General features: G+C 38.6%; 1 protein-coding gene and 1 non-coding gene across 4 annotated transcripts in view; both read right to left on the bottom strand.

Moving 5' to 3' along the window:
- ADGB (androglobin) overlaps window positions 1–22,207 on the bottom strand; it is a 164,621-nt gene extending 142,414 nt beyond the window's left edge. For 2 of the 3 annotated variants that reach the window (XM_086708075.1, XM_086708077.1), the window contains exon 1: window positions 21,620–22,207. In XM_086708075.1, coding sequence (XP_086564201.1) covers window positions 21,620–21,693 — 74 coding nt within the window. In that variant the 5' untranslated portion in view covers window positions 21,694–22,207. The remainder of the gene's footprint in view (window positions 1–21,619) is intronic. The other variant, XM_086708076.1, reaches the window with a different exon arrangement.
- TRNAP-UGG (transfer RNA proline (anticodon UGG)) lies at window positions 18,685–18,769 on the bottom strand. Its single transcript has one exon. It is a non-coding gene; the product is annotated as a tRNA-Pro (tRNA).
- Window positions 22,208–22,656: the final 449 nt, after the last annotated feature.

The raw sequence follows: 22,656 nt of genomic DNA, 5'->3' as shown, positions 1-22,656 counted from the left end.
CCAAACTTGCTCTTCAACAACACAAGTTTCACCGCCTACTTAGTTTATGGACTATAAAGCGCTTCATAGTCTGACTTCTAGGGGAAAAACGAAGTCATTTCAGTGCTATTTCCATCTATTAGCAGGTCCCTCTATTCAATTTTCTTTCTTTTTTTTCCTCTCTTTTACACTATACTTTTTCTTGAATACAGAAAGAGAAAAAATTCATTTTTATTTTCAATTTTTCTTAAAAATATTTTTCTTTAATTTTTTACTCTATTTCTTACTTTTGTGTATTTTTTTTCAAATTCTATCTTACTTCCATCATTCTATTTTAGTCTACTTCAGTGTATTCCCCTTTTCAAATGTTCAAACAATTTCCTTGTTTTCTTTTTTCTTTTTTCTCTTTTTCATTTCTTTTCTTTTTCTTGAATGCAGAAAGTGAAGAACTTCATTTTTACTTTCAATTTCTATTAAAAATATTTTTCTTTAATTTTTTAACATATTTTTTGCTTTTATGTAATTTTTTTCAAATTCTATTTTACTTCCATCATTTTATTTTAGTCTACTACAGTGTATTCACCCTTTCAAATTTTCAAATGATATCTTTTTTCTTTTTCCTTTCTTTTCTTTTTCTTGAATAGAGAAAGAGAAAAAAATTCATTTTTATTTTCAATTTTTATTAAAAATATTTTTCTTTATTTTTTTCCTACTATATTCTTTACTTTTGTGTACATTTTTTCAAATTCTATTTTACTCCCATCATCTCATTTTAGTCTACTTCAGTGCATTCATTTTTTCAAATTCTCAAATGATTTCCTTTTTTCTCTCCCTTTTTTTTCTCTAATCTGCCAAACCACTTTCAACACCCAGACCAGAACAAACCTAGGATCTAGCACATTTATTAGATTTGTGTGTGTGTCTGTGTGTTTTTAATTTTTTAATTTTAATATTTTTTTTAATTTTAATTTTTTATTTTAATTTTTATACCTCATTAATTCCTTTTCTCCCTTCAAAATGACAAAACGAAGGAATTAACCCCAAAAGAAAGAGCACGAAGAAACAACCAGGGATTTAACCAACACAGATATAAGCAAGATGTCTGAACCAGAATTTAGAATCACGATAATAAGAATACTAGCCGGAGTCGAAAATAGATTAGAATCCCTTTCTGCAGAGATAAAAGAAGTAAAAACTAGTCAGAATGAAATTAATAATGCTATAACTGAGCTGCAATCACGGATGGATGCAGTGGTGGCAAGGATGGACGAGGCAGAACAGAGAATCAGCGATATAGAGGACAAACTTATAGAGAATAATGAAGCAGAAAAAAAGAGGGAGATTAAGGCAAAAGGGCATGATTTAAGAATTAGAGAAATCAGTGACTCATTAAAAAGGAACATCATGGGGTGCCTGAGTGGCTCAGTCAGTTAAGCAGCCAACTTCGGCTTAGGTCATGATATCGCAGTCCGTGGGTTTGAGCCCCGCGTCAGGCTCTGTGCTGATAGCTCAGAGCCTGGAGCCTGTTTCAGATTCTGTGTCTCCCTCTCTTTGACCTTCCCCCGTTCACGCTCTGTCTCTCTCTGTCTCAAAAATAAAAATAGGGGTACCTGGGTGGCTCAGTCGGTTGAGCGTCCAACTTCAGCTCAGGTCACGATCTCACAGTCCGTGGGTTCAAGCCCCGCATCGGGCTCTGGGCTGATGGCTCAGAGCCTGGAGCACACTTCCGATTCTGTGTCTCCCTCTCTCTCTGCCCCTCCCCCGTTCATGCTCTGTCTCTCTCTGTCTCAAAAATAAATAAACATTAAAAAAAATTTAAAAAAATAAAAATAAAAATAAACGTTAAAAAACAAAGTTTATTTTAAAAAGGAACATCAGACTCATAGGGGTCCCAGAAGAGGAAGAGAGAGAAATAGGGGTAGAAGGGTTATGTGAGCAAATCATGGCAGAAAACTTTCCTAACCTGGGGAAAGACACAGACATCAAAATCCAGGAAGCACAGAGGACCCCCATTAGATTCAACAAAAACCGACCATCGGGGCGCCTGGGTGGCGCAGTCGGTTAAGCGTCCAACTTCAGCCAGGTCACGATCTCGCGGTCCGTGAGTTCGAGCCCCACGTCAGGCTCTGGGCTGATGGCTCGGAGCCTGGAGCCTGTTTCCGATTCTGTGTCTCCCTCTCTCTCTGCCCCTCCCCCATTCATGCTCTGTCTCTCTCTGTCCCAAAAATAAATAAACGTTGAAAAAAAAAAATTAAAAAAAAAAAAAAAACCGACCATCAACAAGGCATATCATAGTCAAATTCACAAAATACTCAGGCAAGGAGAGAATCATGAAAGCAGCAAGGGAAAAAAAGTCCCTAACCTACAAGGGAAGACAGATCAGGTTTGCAGCAGACCTATACACAGAAATTTGGCAGGCCAGAAAGGAGTGGAAGGATATATTCAATGTGCTGAATCAGAAAAATATGCAGCCATGAATTCTCTACCCAGCCTTTCAAAATAGAAGGAGAGATAAAAAGTTTCCCAGACAAACAAAAATTAAAGGAGTTTGTGACCACTAAACCAGCCCTGCAAGAAATTTTAAGGGGGACTCTCTAAGGGGAAAAAAGATGAAAATATAAATAAATAAATAAATAAATAAATAAATAAATAAATAAATACCAAAAGCAACAAAGATTAGAAAGGACAAGAGAACACCACCAGAAAATCCAACTCTACAAGCAACATAATGGCAATAAATTCATATCTTTCAGTACTCACTCTAAACGTCAATGGAGTCAATGCTCCAATCAAAAGACATAGGGTAACAGAATGGATAAGAAAACAAGATCCTTCTATATGCTGTTTACCCACTTTAGACCTAAAAACACCTTCAGATTGAAAATAAGGAGATGGAGAGCCATCTATCATGCTAATGGTCAACAAAAGAAAGCTGGAGTAGCCATACGTATATCAGACAATCTAGACTTTAAAATAAAGACTGTATCAAGATATGCAGAAGGGCGTTATATCATAATCAAGGGGTCTATCCACCAAGAAGACCTAACAATTGTAAACTATGCGCCAATTGTGGAAGCACCCAAATATATTAATTAATCACAAGCATAAGGAAACTCACTGATAGTAATACCATAATAGTAAGATACTTCACCCCACTCACAGCAATGGACAGATCATCTAATCAAAAAATCAACAAGGAAACAATGGTTTTGAATGGCACACTGGACTAGATGGACTTAACAGATATATTCAGAACATTTCATCCTAAAGAAGCAGAATATACATTCTTCTCCAGTGCACATGGAACGTTCTCCACAATAGACCATATCCTGGGACACAAATCAGCCCTAAGTAAGTACAAAAAGATCGAGATCATATTGTGCATATTTTCAGACCACAACGCTATGAAACTCCAAGTCAACCACAAGAAATAATTTGGAAAGGTAGAAAATACTTGGAGACTGAAGAACATCCTACTAAAGAATGAATGGGCTAACCAAGAAGTTAAAGAGCAAATTAAAAAGTATATGGAAGTCAATGAAAACGATAACACCACAACCCAAAACCTCTGGGAAACAGCAAAGGTGGTCATTAGAGAAAAGTATATAGCAATCCAGGCCTTCCTAAAGAAGGAAGAAACATCTCAGATACACAACCTAACCTTATGCCTTAAGGAGCTGGAAAAAGAACAGCAAATAAAACTCAAAACCTGCAGAAAACAGGAAATAATAAAGATTAGAGAAGAAATTAATGCTATTGAAACAAAAACAAAAACAACAAACAAACAAACAAACAAACAAAAACAGTAGAACAGATCAATGAAACCAGAAGCTGGTTCTTTGAAAGAATTAATAAAATTGATAAACCACTAGCCAGTTTGATCAAGAAGAAAAAGGAAAGGACCCAAATAAATAAAATCAAGAATGAAAGAGGAGAGACCACAACCAACACAGCAGAAATAAAAACAATAATAAGAGAATATTATGAGCAATTATATGCCAATAAAATGACCAATCTGGAAGAAATGGGCAAATTCCTCGAAACATATACCCTACCAAAACTGAAACAGGAAGAAATAGAAAATTTGAACAGACCCATAACCAGTAAAGAAATCGAATTACTAATCAAAAATCTGCCATAAAACAAGAGCCTAGGGCCAGATGGCTTTCCAGGAGAATTCTACCAAACATTTAAGGAAGAGTTAACACCTATTCTCTTGAAGCTGTTCCAAAACATAGAAATGGAAGGAAAACTTCCAAGTTCTTTCTATGAAGCCAGCATTACCTTGATTCCAAAACCAGAGATCCCCCCTAAAAAGGAGAACTATAGACTAATTTCCCTGATGAACATGGATGCAAAAATCCTCAACAAGATATTAGCCAACTGGATCCAACAATACATTAAAAATATTATTCACCACGATCAAGCGGGATTTATACCTGGGATGCAGGGCTGGTTCAATAGCTGCAAAACAATTAACGTGATTCATCACATCAATAAAAGAAAGGACAAGAAACATATGATCCTTTCAATAGATGCAGAGAAAGCATCTGACAAAACACAGCATCCTTTCTTGATAAAAACCCTCAAGAAAGTAGGGATAGAAGGAGCACACCTTGAGATCACAAAAGCCACATATGAACGACCCAATGCTAATATCATCCTCAATGTGGAAAAACTGAGAGCTTTTCCCCCAAGGTCAGGAACAAGACAGGGATGTCCACTCTAGCCACTGTTATTCAGCATAATATTGGAAGTCTTAGCCTCTGCAATCAGACAACACAAAGAAATAAATGGCATATTTCACCCAAAGAGGTGAAAAATCTATACACTGAAAACTATAGAAGGCTTATGAAAGAAATTGAAGAAGACACACACACACACAAAAAGGAAAACGATTCCATGCTCCTGGATAGGAAGAACAAATATTGTTAAAATGTTCATATTACCTAAAGCAATCTTCATATTCAATGCAATCCCTATCAAAATAACACCAGCATTCTTCACAGAGCTAGAACAAATAATCCTAAAATTTGCATGGAACCAGAAGAGACCCTGAATAGCCAAAGCATCTTGAAAAAGAAAACCAAAGCGTGAGGCATCACAATCCCAGACTTCAACCTATATTACAAAGCTGTAACCATCAAGACAGTATGGTAATGGCACAAGAACAGACACTCAGATCAATGGAACAGAACAGAGAACTCAGAAATGGACCCACAAACGTACGGCTAACTAATCTTTGACAAAAATGGAAAGAATATCCAATGGAATAAAGACAGTTTCTCCAGAAATGGTGCTGGGGAAACTGGACCACGACACAGAAGAATGAACCTGGACCACTTTCTTACACCAGACACAAAAATAAACTCAAAATGGATGAAAGACCTAAACATAAGACAGGAAGCCATCAAAATCCTCGAGGAGAAAGCAGGCAAAAACCTCTTTGATCTTAGCCACAGCAACTTCTTACTCAACACGTCTCTGGAGGCAAGAAAAACAAAAGCAAAAATGAACTACTGGGACCTTATCAAAATAAAACCTTTTGCACAGCGAAGGAAACAATCAACAAAACTAAAAGGCAACTGACAGAATGGGAGAAGATATTTGCAAATGACATATCAGATAAAGGGCTGGTATCCAAAATCTATAAAGAACTTAGCGAACTCAACACCCCAAAAACAAATAATCTAGTGAAGAGATGGACACAAGACATGAATAGACACTTCTCCAAAGAAGACAACCAGATGGCCAACTGACACATGAAAAAATGCTCCACATCACTCATCATCAGGGAAATACAAATCAAAACCACAATGAGATACTACCTCACACCTGTCAGAATGGCTAACATTAACAACCCAGGCAACAACAGATGTTGGCGAGGATTCAGAGAAAGAGGAACTCTTTTGCATTGTTGGTGGCAATGCAAGCTGGTGCAGCCACTCTGGAAAACAGTATGGAGGTTCCTCAAAAAATTAAAAATAGAACTACCCTACTAGGCATTTATCCACGGCATACAGGTGTGCTGTTTCGAAGGGATCATGCACCCCCATGTTTATAGCAGCACTATCAACAATAGCCAAAGTATGGAAAGAGCCCAAATGTCCATCAATGGATAAATGGATAAAGAAGATGTGGTATATATACAGTGGAGTATTATTTGGCAATCAAAAAGAATGAAATCTTGCCATTTGCAACCACGTGGATGGAACTGGAGGGTATTATGCTAAGTGAAATTAGTCAGAGAAAGACAAAAATCATATGTCTTCACTTATATGAGAACTTTAAGAGACAAAATAGATGAACATAACGGAAGGAAAATAAAAATAATAAAAAAACAGGGAGGGGGATAAAACAGAAGAGATTCATAAATATGGAGAACAAACTGAGGGTTACTGGAGGGGTTGTGGGAGGGGGGATGGGCTAAATGGTGAAGGGGCATTAAGGAATCTGCTCCTGAAATCATTGGTGCACTATATGCTAACAAATTTGGATGTAAATTTTAAAAAATAAAACAAGTTAAAATAAAAGAAGGTAATTTTTTTAATCAAGTGTTTGAAACAGACCCCTTTTAAAAATATTTATTTATTTTTGAGAGAGAGCGAGAGAGAGAGAATGAGTGGGGGAGAGGCAGAGAAGATGGGGGACAGAGGATTTCAAGAGGGTTCCATGCTAACAGTAGAGAGCCTGATGTGGGACTCAAACTCACAAACCATGAGATCATGACCTGAGCCAAAGTCAGATGCTTAACTGACTGAGCCACACAGGTACTCCTGAAACACACTCTTTTTTAAAAATTTTTTAAAATTTAAATCCAAGTTAGTTAAATATAGTGTAATAATGATTTCAGGAGTAGAATTTAGTGATTCATCACTGACATGTAACACCCAGTGCTCATCCAACAAGTGCCCTCCTTAATGCCCATCACGCATTTCTCCCATCCCTCTACCCAACACCCCACCGGCAACCCTCAGTTTGTTCTCCATATTTAAGAGTCTCTTATGGTTCGTCTCCTCTCTGCTTTTATCTCATTTTTTCTTCCCCTCCCCTATGTTCATCTGTTTTGTGAAACAGACTCTTTTTGTTAATTAAAAAAATGTTTTTATTGTTTTTTGTTTATTTCTTTTTGAGAGAGGGACAGAGCACAAGTTGGGGAGGGGCAGAGAGAGAGAGAGAGAGAGGGAGACACAGAATCTGAAGCAGGCTCCAGACTCCAAGCTGTTAGCACAGAGCCTGATGTGGGGCTCAAACCACAAACTGTGAGACCATGACCTGAGTTGACATTGGATGCTTAACCACCTGAGCCACCCAGGTACTGTGAAACAGATTCTTAACTAGAGAGAACAAACTGATGGCTACCAGAAGGGAAGTGGGTGGGTGTATGGGTGAAATAGGTGATAGGGATTAAAGAGTTCACTTGTGATGAGTACCGGGTGATGTATGGAAGTGTTGGATCACTATATTGTACACCTGAAACTAACATGAGACTGTATGCTAACTAACTGAAATTTAAATAAAAATGTTTAAAAAATCCAGTGTTTGCATAGATATATAAAGAGATAGAAACAGTGAACTGAACAGGTGGATAGATTGAAAAACTCCAGGGGCGCCTGGGTGGCTCAGTTGGTTGAGTTTCCACCTCTTGATTTTGCCTCAGGTCACAATCTTATGGTTCATGGGACTGAGCTGGCATAGGGCTCCAGGCAGACAGCACAGAGCCTGCTTGGGATTCTCTTTCCCCGCCCTCTCTGCCCTTCCCCTACTCACGCATGCATGCTCTCTCCCTCTCTCTCTCAATATAAATAAATAATGAAAACATTAAAAATTTTTAAAAAGAAAAAAACCTCCAGTGTATGCCTAATAGAAGACTCAGGCAGATAAATAGTTAAAATGGGGGTGGAGAGAAACATTAGAAGATTTGACTGCTGAAAAATGTTCAGAATCGATGGAAGACATGTCCTCAGATGGGAAAAAGTACATCAGGGAATAATAAAGGATAAATGGGAGGTCAGGGAATGGAAATCTGCATCCAGATAATTCGACTTAAATTGTAGGTAACTGATGAAAGTGAAAATCTATCTACATTAAAAAATGACAAATTACCTTAATATAAAAACAATCAAATTGACAGCAATAACAGACACTGTAAAGCAATGAAGTGATATCTTAAAGTGAGGGAAAATAACTGTCAATCTTGGAATTAAGATCCAATTACACTCTTATTTAAAAGTGAAGCAGAAACATTTCTCTAAAATTAAATAAAAACATTTAAAATTATGAGTTTACCAGAATATATTCCTACAAAAATATTTCCTGAAGGATTTATCTCAGGAAAACGGGAAATGAACCCAGATTGAAACTGGGGGCTACAAGTACTAACGGCAAACAAACAAGTCAATACATTTTGGTAGAATTCTGAAACGTATCTCCTACTAACACATAATGATAACAGTAGCTTTGTGTTTTTAAAAACTCTCAAAAATAAATGAGAGAACTAAAAAAGGGAATTCTGCTGGACACTGGTGTGCCTGTTTTTTCTTCAGGAATAATGCTGAGCAACTGTAGACTTTGTAGGAAAGTATTTGGAGATAAATGTATTTAAGAAAATAAGGATTGCCTTAGTCAGCTTGGGCTGCTGTAACAGACTACCATAGACTGTGTGGCTTATAAACAATGGAAATTTATTCCTCAACAGTTCTGGAGGCCGGAAGTCTAACATCAAGGTGCCAGCATGGTCAGGGTCTGAGAAGAGCTGTCCTCTGGCTTGCACTGTGTCCTTACTGTGTCCTCATTGTGTCATCACATGGTGGAAAGAGCTAAAAGACACGAATCCCATTCATGAGAGCATCACCCTCATGACCTCATTACCTCTCAAATGCCCCATATTCAACACCATCACATTTGGATTAGGGTTTCCATATACAAATTTCAGAGTACACAAACATTCAGTCCCTTGCAAGGATACATCAAGAAACAAACTTTAAAAGTCCCAAACTGAGAAGGAACAGAAAGAGTGGCCCTTACATTAGGGAACAACTCACTGTAAGCTATGCCATCAGTAGACAAGAAACTGAGAATGCAGAATTATTTTCACGAAGATCAGATTGTTTTAACGAAGATCTGTCTGGAGACTAAAACATTTTAGAAGAATACCGTTTCAGAATGAGAAAGGAATCTCAATCAACTGACAGTTCACTTATTTTTAACTAACATTTATTGAACACCTGTACTGTGACAAGCACTGTGCTAGATGATAGGGTTACAGACCCGTAAATATATATATATCTCTGCTCTTGAGTTTATTTTGGAATTCAAACAGGTAAACAGATTATCTCAATATAATGTGGTAGACGCAGAGATGGAAGTATTCACAGATGGCAAAGAGGGGGGCATTGTGCCTCATGTGAGGCAATTAGGAAAAACGTCCTGCGATAAATAGCATCTGAGCTGTTTTGAAAGGCAACGAGAAATTTTCCAGGTGGTAAAAGCAGAAAGAGCATCAGCAAGGAAAGAGAAGGACACAAGCAACAGAGTGGGTGCAGGGAACTAGGAGCTTTTCAGCACTGCATGAGCATGAGTAAAAAGCAGTGGGGAAATTAGGTTGGAGAGAAACACTAGGTCAGCAGGCAGGCAGCTCCCCACCGAGGGCCTTGCTGATGAGCTTGGACATTGTTTCCTAGATAGTGTTGACTTGGCCCATTGCACAGAGATGAACATTTTATTATTAGATATACATTATTTAATGTTTACCCAGAATGGACCATCGGTTTAAAATAGGAAGCTTGAGGAAGAGTGAAGTTGCAATACAACCCAAAAGGGAGCGCGGTGATAATAATTATGAAGATGTGATTTAAGATCATCCTTATCACGTATGTAAGTTGCATTCTTTTAGTTAAAATTCTTATAATGAGATGTCTCTACTACAACAAAAAACAATCTTGTAGAAGATGATATACAGGGCAATTACATATAATCTGGGATTTCAGTTTTAAGGAAAGAAGTATATCCATACTTACAATATGTGACTTGTGGATATATATGTGTAAATGATGCTTTAACACCTCTCATCTTAATATTTAGACATCAAGTGTAAAATTTAAGTAATAAACCTAGGTGATATTATGTTCACGTCAATTAAAATGACAGGGACTGGATTTATCCTTCCACCTCAGACAACCAAACACCTGAGCAAAACATATGAAACTGATTTTCAGGACAGTCATCAAGTGTTGAGGGATGGTGATTCTGAAAACATGGGAAGCACATGAGGGGAGCCCTCTCGTTGCCTTAGCTTATGCTTGTGAGAGAAGTTTGGACTGCAGTGCAGAGAGAGGTAATCCAGGCATATCTCAGCAGATTCCTTGAGTAGAGGGGCAGATGAGAGTTTGGGGGAGACCAAGGCAGCTAGAGAACATTTCATCACAACAGAATGTACATCTTTTTCGAGAATATACATTATATTTATCCAGATAGACCATAATCTGAGACATAGGATGTCTCAGCAAATTTAAAATAATCCAAGTTATGGGGCGCCTGGTTGGCTTGGTTAGTTCAGTGTCTGATTTCAGCTCAGGTCATGATTTCTTGGTTCGTGACTTCAAGCCCCACATCAGGTTCTATGCTAACAGTTCAGAGACTAGAGCCTGCTTCACATTCTGTGTCTCCCTCTCTCTCTGCCCCTTCCCTGCTCATGCTCTGTCTCTGTCTCTCTCTCTCAAAAATAAAGATTAAAAACATTTTAAATAATTCAAGTTATAAAAAGTATCTTCTCTGACCAATGGAGTTATACTAGAAATCACTAAGAAAAAAATCTGAAAAATTCAAAGATATTTAGAATCTAAGCAAAATAATTATGATTAACCAATATGTTAAAGAAGAAATCAAAAAGGAAGTTAGGCAGTATTTGAGTTGAATGAAAATGAAAAAAAAAAATTATGATTTACAGGATGCCACTAAAGCAATATATAAAGGAAATTTTATAGAAAAAATATCTGTATTAGGAAAGAATACAAGTCTCAAAACAATATATTCAGTTTCTACCTTAAACTAGAAAATTATAAAGTAAATCAAATGAGGAAGTTAAGATTAGATCAAATCAACAAAAACAAAAAACAGAAAAATTATAGAGAAACATCAATGAACCCAAAATCCAGTTTTTGAGATCATCAAAATTAATCAAACTCTAGTCAGACTGATCAGGAATATAAGAGAGAAGACACAAACAACCAATATCAGAAGCTAATGTGGGGTCATCACTACAGAATCTAGATATTAAAAGGATAACAAATGGGGTAACTGAGTGGTTCAGTCAGTTGAGCACCCAACTCTTGATTTTGGCTCAGGTCATGATCCCAGAGTGCTAGGATAGAGGCCTGCACTGGGCTCCATGCTGAGTGTGGAACCTGCTTAGGATCCTCTCTCTCTCTCTCTCTCTCTCTCTCTTTCTCTCTCCTTCCCCCCCCACACACTCTGTCTCTAAAATAAAAAAAGATAATAAAGAAATATTACAAACAACTCTGCTTATATAGTCGATAACCTAGATGAAATGGATCAATTCCTTGAAGGATATAAACTAAGAATACTCACTAAAGAACAGATAGATTGGGTTGGACATACTGAATATCCATGTATCTATTTAAAAAAGTGAATTTATCATTAAAAACTTGCCCAACGAAGAAAACTTCAGGCCCCAATGGTTTCACTGATGAGTCTACTACATATTCAAGGGAAAAATAATACCAATTCTACACCAACTGCTAGCAACAACAGGGAAGAATATCAAAATAATTATAATGAGTGAAAGAAGTCATACAAAAAAGATACATAGTTTATGATTCCATTTATATAAAACTCTAGAAAATGAAAACTAATCTATAGTGACAGAACACAGAATAGTGGTTGCCTGGAGACTGTAGTCAGGAAGGGACAGAAGGTAGGGATCACCAATAAATCACAGAAACCTTCTTGAATGGTAGACCTGTTCATTATCTTAATCATGTTGACATTTTCACATGTGTACATGCACTTCAGAACTTATCAAAACATATCCTTTAAATACCTGTGATTTACTGCATATCAGATTTATATCAGTAAACCTACTTTTAAAAAGAAAGAAGAAAAAAAAAAACAAGACTGGGAGTAATAAGAGGCAATTTAAGGAAATTCCAAACAACATACTATGATAGCAATGTTATATGTTCCTAGAGTCATAATATACAGTAAAATTAAATCCACATTTTATGATATATTTGGTTACTGAGTCGTATGCAGTAAAACATATTTCATCTACATTTCTGTCTTTCATGTATACCTATTCCTGGTAAATTAAATGCCCTCCATAGTTTGGAAATGGGAAGAAGTCAAAACTAAATAAATAATGATAGATAAATAATTGTATTGAATTGTATTTTACAATCCAATTTTTAATAGAACATGAATAAAATAACCTTTTAAAACTTAAAAACACATTAATTACATACCTTGCAAAGATGACAAAATGGTTTTTAAAAATTCTTACATCAATTAAGATTATATAATACAGTAGAAAATGTATAAGAGTTGAAAAGCTTCAAAGAAAACTTTAGCTGATACAAAGTCATTAGAGACTTTTGAGCAAAAAAAAAAAAAAATCAGAACCTGATTTACATACACACAGTCCTATACATGCTTTAATGATTTTATTTTCGCTGTAGGGATTAAAACTTCAATAAAATGAGGGTCTGGAATTTTGCCATTGTTTTCTTCAAGCATGCTGTTCAGTGTAAAGACATGATTTTATTCATAGTGGGAGGCAGTTTATTTGTGCAACGTGCAATCAGCATGCCTTCTGAAGTAGTGTCAGTAAGTATCCTGAAGGAATTAGAACATGAATGGAATTGCACAATCGACTTAATTTGTGTTGGGGCATTCTGAGCCAGCCGCGATCTTCAGAAGTATCCAATAGGTAAGGAAATAAACTGCAATCTTAAAAAGTTAAATTAAAAATAAAGCCAGGTTGTCGTGTTGACCTTTTATTCCCTTGGTTTCGTTCAAATTATTTAATTGGGCACTTAATTGTAAAAGTTCAACATTTATCTCTTTTTTTCAATACGTTGTGCTTGAGTGAATATGAAGATACCAGTAAGACTTGGTTTTATTCTCAAATAACTTAAAATTAGTGAGAATAAATACACACAGTAAGGGAACTGCAAAGGCAAAAGCGGAAAGAGCTCAAGAAAAGTTAAAAACTCAGTGCTTTATCAGCACAGAAGAGGGGATAGTGGCTTCCAAGTTAGCAAATCAATGATGGCTGCGAGGAAAAGCAGGTCTTAGGACATGCATAGAATTATAGGGTAGGGTGAAAGCAACTGTAAGCAGAGAAAAGAGAATGGGGAGAGGCACAGAGACGGAAAAGTGGGAAAATGTAAATAGTATGTTAGTATTTGGTTGGTAACAGAAAATAGGAGGGAGTTGAAGCTGGTTGTGGCCCGATCAACCAGGTTGCTTGCTCTCTCTCTCACTCTTTTACTTTCTCCCTTCTTTCTTCTCTCTTTCTTTCCTTTTTTTCTTTCCTTTTCTTTCTTTCTTTCTAGCTTTCTTTCTTTCTCTCTCTCTTTCTTTCTTTTTCTCTCTTTTTTTTTTTTTCAAAGCAGGAACAACCTACTGGTGGAATAGGGTGTTAAGATTACTAACAGCATTGCATATAAAGAAGATTGGAAATTAGACTGAAGGACAAGGAAATTAGAATGCTTTTTCAGTGGTTCCACCTGGAGTTATTAAAGGCCCAAACTAGAAAATGACAAGGAAGAAAATGAAGGCTAAGCCAGGCTAGAGAAGAAATTTGAAGGTAAAATCAAAAGAACATAGAGACCACCTAGACGCAATGGGCAAAGAGGAGGGAAAAGTCAAGTACGACTGAACTGTGGAGTCAGAGTGTCAGCGAGGATGGTAACAAGATTCTTTAAAATGAGAGACATGGGGGGCGCCTGGGTGGCTCAGTCAGTTAAGCGTCCGACTTCAGCTCAGGTCACGATCGCGAGGTCCGTGAGTTCCAGCCCCGCGTCGGGCTCTGGGCTGATGGCTCAGAGCCTGGAGCCTGCTTCCGATTCTGTGTCTCCCTCTCTCTCTGCCCCTCCCCCGTTCATGCTCTGTCTCTCTCTGTCTCAAAAATAAAAATGTTAAAAAAATTAAAAAAAAAAATTAAAATGAAAGACATGGGAAATATGTACACTTGGGAGAAAACAAACAAACAAAAAAAAAAAAAACCATGACCTCCATTGTGGATATATTTAACTTGGAATAGTAGAGCACATCCAAGCAGATTTGTCCACTTGAACTTGAGCTCAATTACACAGTAAGTACCACTGATGCTAATTTAGTCGACTTTGATCAGGAATGACTGTTTTAGATGATCAAAGGAGAGATAAGAGAGGCAATGAGAGGAGAGGGAAGTAAGACCATTCCAGAATGACTTAATTTGGGGGGTAGAAGAAAGAAAACAAGACAGGTAGGCCGGAGAGAAAGGAGGCCTCTAGGAGAGGGCAAGAAAGGTAAGATTCAGCTGTAGTGACACATGCTCCCCTGTTAGGCAGCTGAACCCTCCGGAGGGACAGGAGGAACTGGGAGAGTAGAACAAGAAGTTTCTCACTCAAAAGCCCAAGTATGCAGGCCACTGGGATCTTAAGCTTCCCATGTGCCAGGATCTGACACCCTACCCTCCAGCCGCAAAGCTGGTATTTATAAAGCACAAACATAAAACATGGTGGGCAAATACGTGAAACAGTGTCTACAATGACTTTAAGCAAAATCCACTGAAGAAACAACAGGTATGCAGGACCCACAGGCTTGTACATGCACAGGTTCCAACTGACTTTTTTTTAACTGCAACTCCAGCTGCTATCCTCATAACCTCATTCTCTGTCTATGGTGGAAACCAGTCCTAAATTCCTACTGGGCTTTGACCCAAGGTGGCACAAACGTGAGGCTTTGTCTCTAATTTCCAATTCATTATAATAGTACGCAGAATGGGCCCTCTTGGGACTGCATGCGGTACAGACTTCACCTTTGACTTTGACCTTACCTGGTTAAACACTCACTGTGTTTCTGACCCAGACTAACACAGGCACAAAAGTCCAGAGTTCTTCCTGCTTCCATTCCTTTTGCCTCTGATTCTACAAGGTTTGATGAGCTGTAGACACATTCTCACTAATTTATAACTAATTTATAACCTTCCCTCAGATTCAGTAGGTAGCTCTTCTGCATACCCCAGTTTGCAGTTCTACTCGGAAACAAACACTGTAGAAAAGTCTGAAGATGTAGAGAACAGAGAAGCTCTGAGCTGACCCAGCCTCTGAGAGTCTCCATGGAGGCTGTGGATGGAAACCACAGAGCCTGGAGTGAATACTGAGAGGTGAAGAAATGAGGGCAGAAAGGGCACACTGGGTTTTTAAGAACTTCAACAGAAGTAATATATGTAAGTCTAATATTCATCGTATCAGAACGACGGAATAAAAATAATCACAAAATATTTGGACCATCACATTCATATTGACACCAGCAAAAACAAAAAACAAACAAAATAACCATTCAAAATAAAAGTTGTTTACTTTAAACATGTGGCTTGTGTTAATTCAGCCATATAACTCAACAGAGTTATAGCCCCAGAACCTGTAATTAATCAGCCTGGACCTATCCCTGGAGGATTGTTAGTACAACTTCAAAACACCTAGTTGGATACCTTTTATCACAACGTATGCGTATGATCTTTGTTGGGATGAAAGTGAGAAAGATTAGTAATATTTCTATCCAATCTTTCACATTCCACATATTATATCAAATTATACAAATCTGTCTTAGATACAGGTTTTAGTCATTTTATCTCACATTAAGTAGTATAATCAGTTTGTAAATTATTTAATCCCTTGAATTAAATAAGCTGTGACCTGGAAATGTCAAGGAAATGTTAAAGTCCATTAAACTACTTTTAAATAATCACTTTTGATGGAGGCAATATTAGTTTGCTCATCTGAGAAGCACTGGCAACAACATTACTAGTTTCAAAGTACACATTTGATTATGTTTTTAGGTAACAATAAAGTACAAATTCTATAGGAGTTTATAAATTTAAATCTTTTTAAGGTATCTTCTACTTCCTTAGTAATGTTACTGAGTCAACTTTAGAGGGAACTATTTCTTCTCCAAAACTAAACAAACTAAAAATTGGGTGTTTAAAAAAAAAAAAAAAAAAAAAAGATTTCACTGTTAGAGATGATTCTTAAGCCATGTCAAATCTGAATAAATTATTTAAAAAGTGCTTAGATGAGGTTTATTTTAAAGGGAGAATTGATGGCAGACCCAACCAAGATGAACGTGATACTTCTATTCTCACGAAGCAGGACTTTGGGCTGAGATATTATATTTAAAGCTATGCAACGGACATTTATGTAGTGCCCTAACCTATGCCAAGTGTCGCCCTGCATTCTGGGGATGACTGACAGGCCCCTTCCCCTCTGGCTCTCGAAGTCTTTCTCTGGTTCTGACTCAGAGGGTTTTATGGCCAAGTTGCCACACCAGGTTTCCGGTTCAACTCAGTTAAATCATACACACATTTATTAGACATGCATTGTGCCAGGCCTGAGAGAATGCAAGATAGACCAGACAAGGCCTTTAGAAATTTGTCACTGAATTTTATTTACACTTTTTTTTCCCCTTGTCTTTTCAGACAGAGTGGCGTCATAGCTGGACATCACAACAAATATTACCATGGCAATAGAAAATCAGAAATTTGGGTTTTGTAGTCTTTCACTTCAGTCAACTTATAGTTAAGCTCTGCACCCATCCACTCACCCTTTAAAAATGTTCCTCACTACCATCAAGAGTTCCCCAAATTAGGCATTCTCCATCATCTCAGACCACCACTTATTTCTTTGCTATGATTCTTAATCCAGCATAAAGTCCATGCAGACGATTGTTGAATTATTCCTCACAAAGCATCATTTTAATATAGAAAAATATCTATGTTTTCCCTCATAGTTTCAATCCCTTAATATAGTTTAAATCCCTTGGTCTGTCCCTCTCATTCTGCTGCATATTCATTCTGGGTGCCTAATGTGCCAGTCCATTCATACACAGACTGTCTATACCAGCCATCCGGATGGCTTTCTGGGACCTAAACGTTCCCGTTGGCTGCACTGACCATCTCACCTGTGCCTTCTGATTTGGGCATTGGCTGTTAGAGGAGTGAGGACAGACCAGCTCTAGTTGGAAATGATCTTCCTCTCCTCTGCCTCATAGAGCCCTCATTTTAGGAATCTCACGATGTCTCTAATCTAACCCCAAGCCAACCTATGGCTCCTTCCATGATTTCTAACAAGTACCTCCTGATCAGTGTGGCATCACCATATGCTTCTTAGTTACTTCTGTATGAATCTTAAGGGCTTTTTTTGTGCTCCCCGATTACATAACCCTGGAGAGAAGATACCATGTTTCACAACTCCTTGTCCTCCCAGACCTACCGGTGACTTGGGCATGAGCAGTGCTCATTGAACAGTTCAGAAACGAACATAAAGAACAAGCTTCCCCCCAGGGAAGCATCTGTCACAGGAGCTGACCTTTCAAATTTGTTAATTGACTTTAGTTGTTGGGGTCCACAGAGGTCACCTGGGGAAATCACAAAACTCAGTGCGAGCCCTCGGTTGTTTCCTCCTCTCCTGGTCTTTTTACTTCTGCCTTTCTCTGTGGAGCTGTGAGGACTGGACATGGGGCTAGAGGGAAGCTTTCCACTCTCTGGTGAGGAATTTCTTTCCTGATCTCTGAAGGTGGAGGAACATATGCATGTTTTCATTTAACCAGCTCTCCCTCGTGAACCTCTGGTAACCAAGAACCCACTTAATTTAATCCTCAGTAAGATATGTATCTTCTATTTTATGTTGCTTTCATAATACCCATCACAATTGGGCTTTTCTAATAGTCCCGTTTTCAAATTTTCACATAGGCTGATGTGGTGATCTTTTTTGAGAAGTCTACAAAATTTAGATATGCACTTAAGGCACTAAGGACAGATTAACTCGGGCATTATGAAATACGTCTCATCCTGTTTTGGAAAGAGGTTTAATGACATTTCATCATCACTAAGAATCTACAAGGTGGCATAATTTTGTTAGTTTAAGAGGTTGTCTGTTCATTTGACTTGGTTTGTGCTGTTGGAAGTGAAACAAAATTTTGTTGCCCATAAACACTCAATTATTTCCCTTTCTCATACTGTCCATTAAAGTTCCAAAGAATTTAGTGTTAAAAAGTATAAGCTTGAACATTTCTAATAACTATGAATACTTAAAATTCATGCTTCCTTTTCTCTCTTTTAAGTTATCCATGACCTACCAAAGGCTTATATTTAGTACTTCCAAGAAAATCAAATTTTTGACTTGGTGTCACTACATATCTTTCTCATTGCGTCTAGCAATGAAAGTGTCAGTTGGTTTTCAAATTGGTTAGATTGGTTCATAATTTCTATTTATCATTAGCTATTTGATAAGGAGAGCTGCAACTTGTGACATTTGCTACGGCAACGATTTTTCCTGAAGATGGAATTTTAAAAAGATAACTTTTTTTTTTTTTTAACATTTATTGTTGAGAGACAGAGACAGAGCATGAGCAGGGGAGGGGCAGAAAGAGAGGGAGACACAGAATCCTAAGCAGGCTCCAGACTCTGAGCTGTCAGCACAGAGCCCAACGCGGGGCTTGAACCCACGAACTGTGAGATCATGACCTGAGCCCAAGTCAGACGCTCAACCGACTGAGCCACCCAGGCGCCCCTAAAAAGACAACTTCTATTAGAAACCATAAATTAAATCAAAGTTTGAAATGCTTAACTCTAACAAAATCCCTCACTCATTACGGAGACACTGGAGTTTTTAAAAAATCTGATGAAGTCATGTAAGTTTGTTGCTGGAGGGAAAAATAAAGCAGAGAAGGAAGGACAGAGTGCATTGGGAGCAATTTTAATTAGTTGGTTCTTCATTTAAATAAGAAAAACACTGAATGTCAGAATAGAAAAATGACATGTCCAATGTCACAAAAAAAATTAGTGTCAGAATGAACCATGTAACAGAGATGCCATTCTTCCTGATACAGGGAAACAGAGCAAATGATAATAAGTTCACCTAATGTCAAGACTGACAATTCAGCTCTCTGGCATAACTTGTATTAATGACTCAAAGTCACATTTACTTCTGAATTTGGTCAGAGCTGGACATAGATGCCTCTGCTTTCTCAGTTGTAACATCTCATTTTTTGCACTTTGCCAACAGCAGATCGGATTAGAAAGGGAGGGAGAACCAGGCTTTAATCCAACCCAGAAGGGATGGAAATCAAGCTAGGTCCCTAACCTATGAGCTCATTTAATCAACAAGTGGCAATGCTCAGTACTAGCCAGCATGCTAGGCAAAAGCCAGACGTGTCCCCATTATGACACATAATTTTAGGGAATAAAAGAGGTAGGTTGGCGACTGGTATTTTCAAGGCTCTGCAGACCTTTTCTCTCATTTCCAGATCTAGCACCACAGTAGAGTTGGTTGCAACTATTGGCTGTGTAACTGCAAGGTGTGGTAAAATAATATGTAAAACTTAGTATAAATGCCCCCAGCACATTTCAAAGGACAATTACACTGGAGCCTTGACAGACTATGATCTCTAGGCCCCATGCTGGGTGGTACCTTATCTTTTAATGACGACTAAGCCTGGTAGCTATGATTGGATTTTCAGTTAAACTTAGAGGGCCGACTTGATTTATAACAAACTTCACATTCTGTCACATAATGCTACAGTAAAATCTAATGGTTTGATGTTTAATCCTCAATAGATAGTTTCTGGCAAAGCCTAGATTTTGTGTACCTATTTGCCTTTGCTCTTCTATTTTCACAAATATACATGTTCAGTTTTATTGACATAATTCAACTCAGATGTTTTCTGGAAAAAAATTAACATGTTAGAAATAACATTATCATCTCAAAAAGAAATGGGAAGTGCTGGACAGGAGAGAGTTAGTGTCTTATCAGTAAGCACCTTATCTCTCTCATGTGACACACCCATCATAGGACCAGGCCATGTACTGTGCTTTATGGTATCTCGTTTGATCATTTTATTTTTTTCCTTAACAATCTCATCTCTTCCAGGATATAAACTCTTTAAAGTCAAAGATTTTCCCCCAAACTCCTTAAGAGTTATAAGCCTTCAACATGCATTAATTATAACCATCATTGACTAGGGTTTTTTTTAATATATTCAATAATTCTTTTGCAACCCTTTCATAGTCTCTTATTTAATCACTGTCATTCATTCATTAAATAAGCATTCTTGAGTGTCTGCTACCTATGATCCAGGAATCACTTTAGGTACTAAGGAGTCAACAGCATATCAAATAGAAAAAGAAAAAGCTCTACCGTCATAGAACTTACATCTATCCGGGAGACATAAAAATAAACATAATTTTTAAAAAGTAAAATATGTAATATTTTAAATGAACAAAAATTTTAAGAAAAATAAAGCAGGAAAGGAAAATATGGAGGGCTTTGTTTGTTTGTTTGTTTGTTTGTTTTGTTTGCTTGTTTTGGTTTTTGGTTTTAGCAGGAAAATGGGTGTTGTGATTTTAAAACAGTTGGCCAAAGAAGCTGACATGAGAAAATGACATTTAGGTACACACTTAAAGGAGATGAGGGAGAAAACCATACAAAAACCTGGGGGAAGTGCTTTCAAGCAGCAGAAATAGCAAGTGCAAAGGCCCCGAGGTAGGAACAGCACAGGGGTATTCCAGGGAGTGGAGAGGAGACTAGAATGTGAACAAGGAGGTGGTAAAGTTAGAAATGTAATAAGAGCCTGATCTTATAGGACCTCGTAGGCCTTGTACCTTTAGTAAATGTTGAAATGACCTGACCTACATTGGTATTTAGCAGGAGAGCGATCTTGTTAAAATCACTTGTGTATGTAATATAGTACCTGAAATTTAAGTTAATAAAATGAATGGGTTATCTGCCAGGTAGTTGGAAGCCTGCTTACAAGCAAAGACAGAACTGGGGACTAGGGAATCAGGAACATGGGAATGAGTGTGGAAGAGGAGTTATATTAGTAACGTGAACTACATATTGATATAGTTTTAACTTTTTAAAACCATTTTACATCTGATGGCATCTGATTAAAGGCCTTTACTTGTCCTACTAAGGCAGATACAAAATAGGGAATCACCATTAAGCATTAAGGTCAAAGTTCTCTTTCTGTCTCTCTATCTCTGTCTCTGTCTGTCATTATTGGGGCCAGACATGACCATAACTGGACAGCCTTTGAGCTATGCCTCTTCCTTAAGGCAGCTGCAACCCTTCTAAGAGTCAGGGTGGCCTATGAAGGAAGTGAGGAGGGGCGGGTAGAGAGGGGGGTTCACGGATGGAAACCAGAAGTGCAGCTGGGCAGCTGAGTCAGGGAAACCAGGGGCTCTGGGAAGGGGACGGATCAAGACAGGCATGGGGTTCCCAGCGAGGATACAGAAGCAGGGAGCAGGCCAGCCCCACTCCCGCCCTGGCAGAGCCTGCTGCAGGGAAGCAGCCCGGGGAGGAGGGGTCAGGCCAAGAGATTAGGCCAGGGGTGGGATGGGCAGGCAAAGGTCCCTTACTCTTTAGATTTATCCGATCCGTGCGCCGAATTGATACGATGCACTTCTCTCTTTTTGGCTTGTTTGGAGGCCATGGCAGTGGCGGACTCAGGCCCCAGGACCCTGCGCGGACTGAGCTCGGAGCGAGCAGCCGGCCTCGGCCCCGCCCGGCTCCGCGTCTGCTGTTGCCAGGAGACGGCGGCCAAGCGTCTGCTGCCGGGCGGGGGCAGATCCCCGGCTCCTCCACAGCGACTCTGCGGCCGCGGGTGGGGCCGCTGACGCGGTGAGTTCAGGTCTCCAAATCCAGGTGGGAACCTAGCAGTTGGGTGTCCGGGGAGGAACTCGGAGGGACTGGATTTGACGCTAGGATTGATGGGCAGCTCTGAAAAATTGCAGCCGTATCAGGTCCGCTCTACCTGGCTGTACTCTTCAGAGCCATACACACTATTCTCTCTTGGATTTTCAGTTGTTTGAAGATGGATTATTATGCGATGTCGCCTCTCTCCAGGTCTTCTCCCCGCTGAACAAGTTCTTTCAATTATAACTAAGGAGACATTATGGACGAACTGAATTTGCTAATGGCTTGAAAAGGGCGGGGCCAGAAATGAATACAGGGCAGTGCGGGGTGGGGGGGGGGGGGGGGGTAGATCCCTGCAGGGAAGGCAAGATCAGGGCACCCTAGTCGCTCAAGTTTAGCTAATAATGAATGAAGTCTGTGACGAAAAAGTCCAGTGTCCCTGTTGTTCCTGTGAAAGAAAACATTCAAGTCATAGAATCCAGTGGCCCTTGATACACTCACTTGAGAAGGCGCTGGAGACAGAAGAAACAGATCCAAGAAAACCAAGACCTATTAAGACTCAAGCCTAATGCTCAGCCAGTCCATGGCAGTATTTATTAGTCATCCTGCCTTGGCAAGTTCTTCCTTGTGAGCCTCAATTTACTCATTTGCAATCAGGAGATGCTAACATCTAACTCACAATCCTGTCTTGAAAATAAATATGTGTGTAAAATGTTTAGCACACGATGAAAGCACAGCATATAGGAGCCCCTGTTCCAGA

This window comes from Puma concolor, chromosome B2 (genome assembly GCF_028749965.1).
Source record: "Puma concolor isolate L17-30 chromosome B2, mPumCon1.1.hap2, whole genome shotgun sequence".
Lineage (NCBI taxonomy): Eukaryota > Metazoa > Chordata > Mammalia > Carnivora > Felidae > Puma > Puma concolor.
Note: the sequence above shows the minus strand (reverse complement) of the source record. Positions and strands in the feature narration are given on the sequence as shown.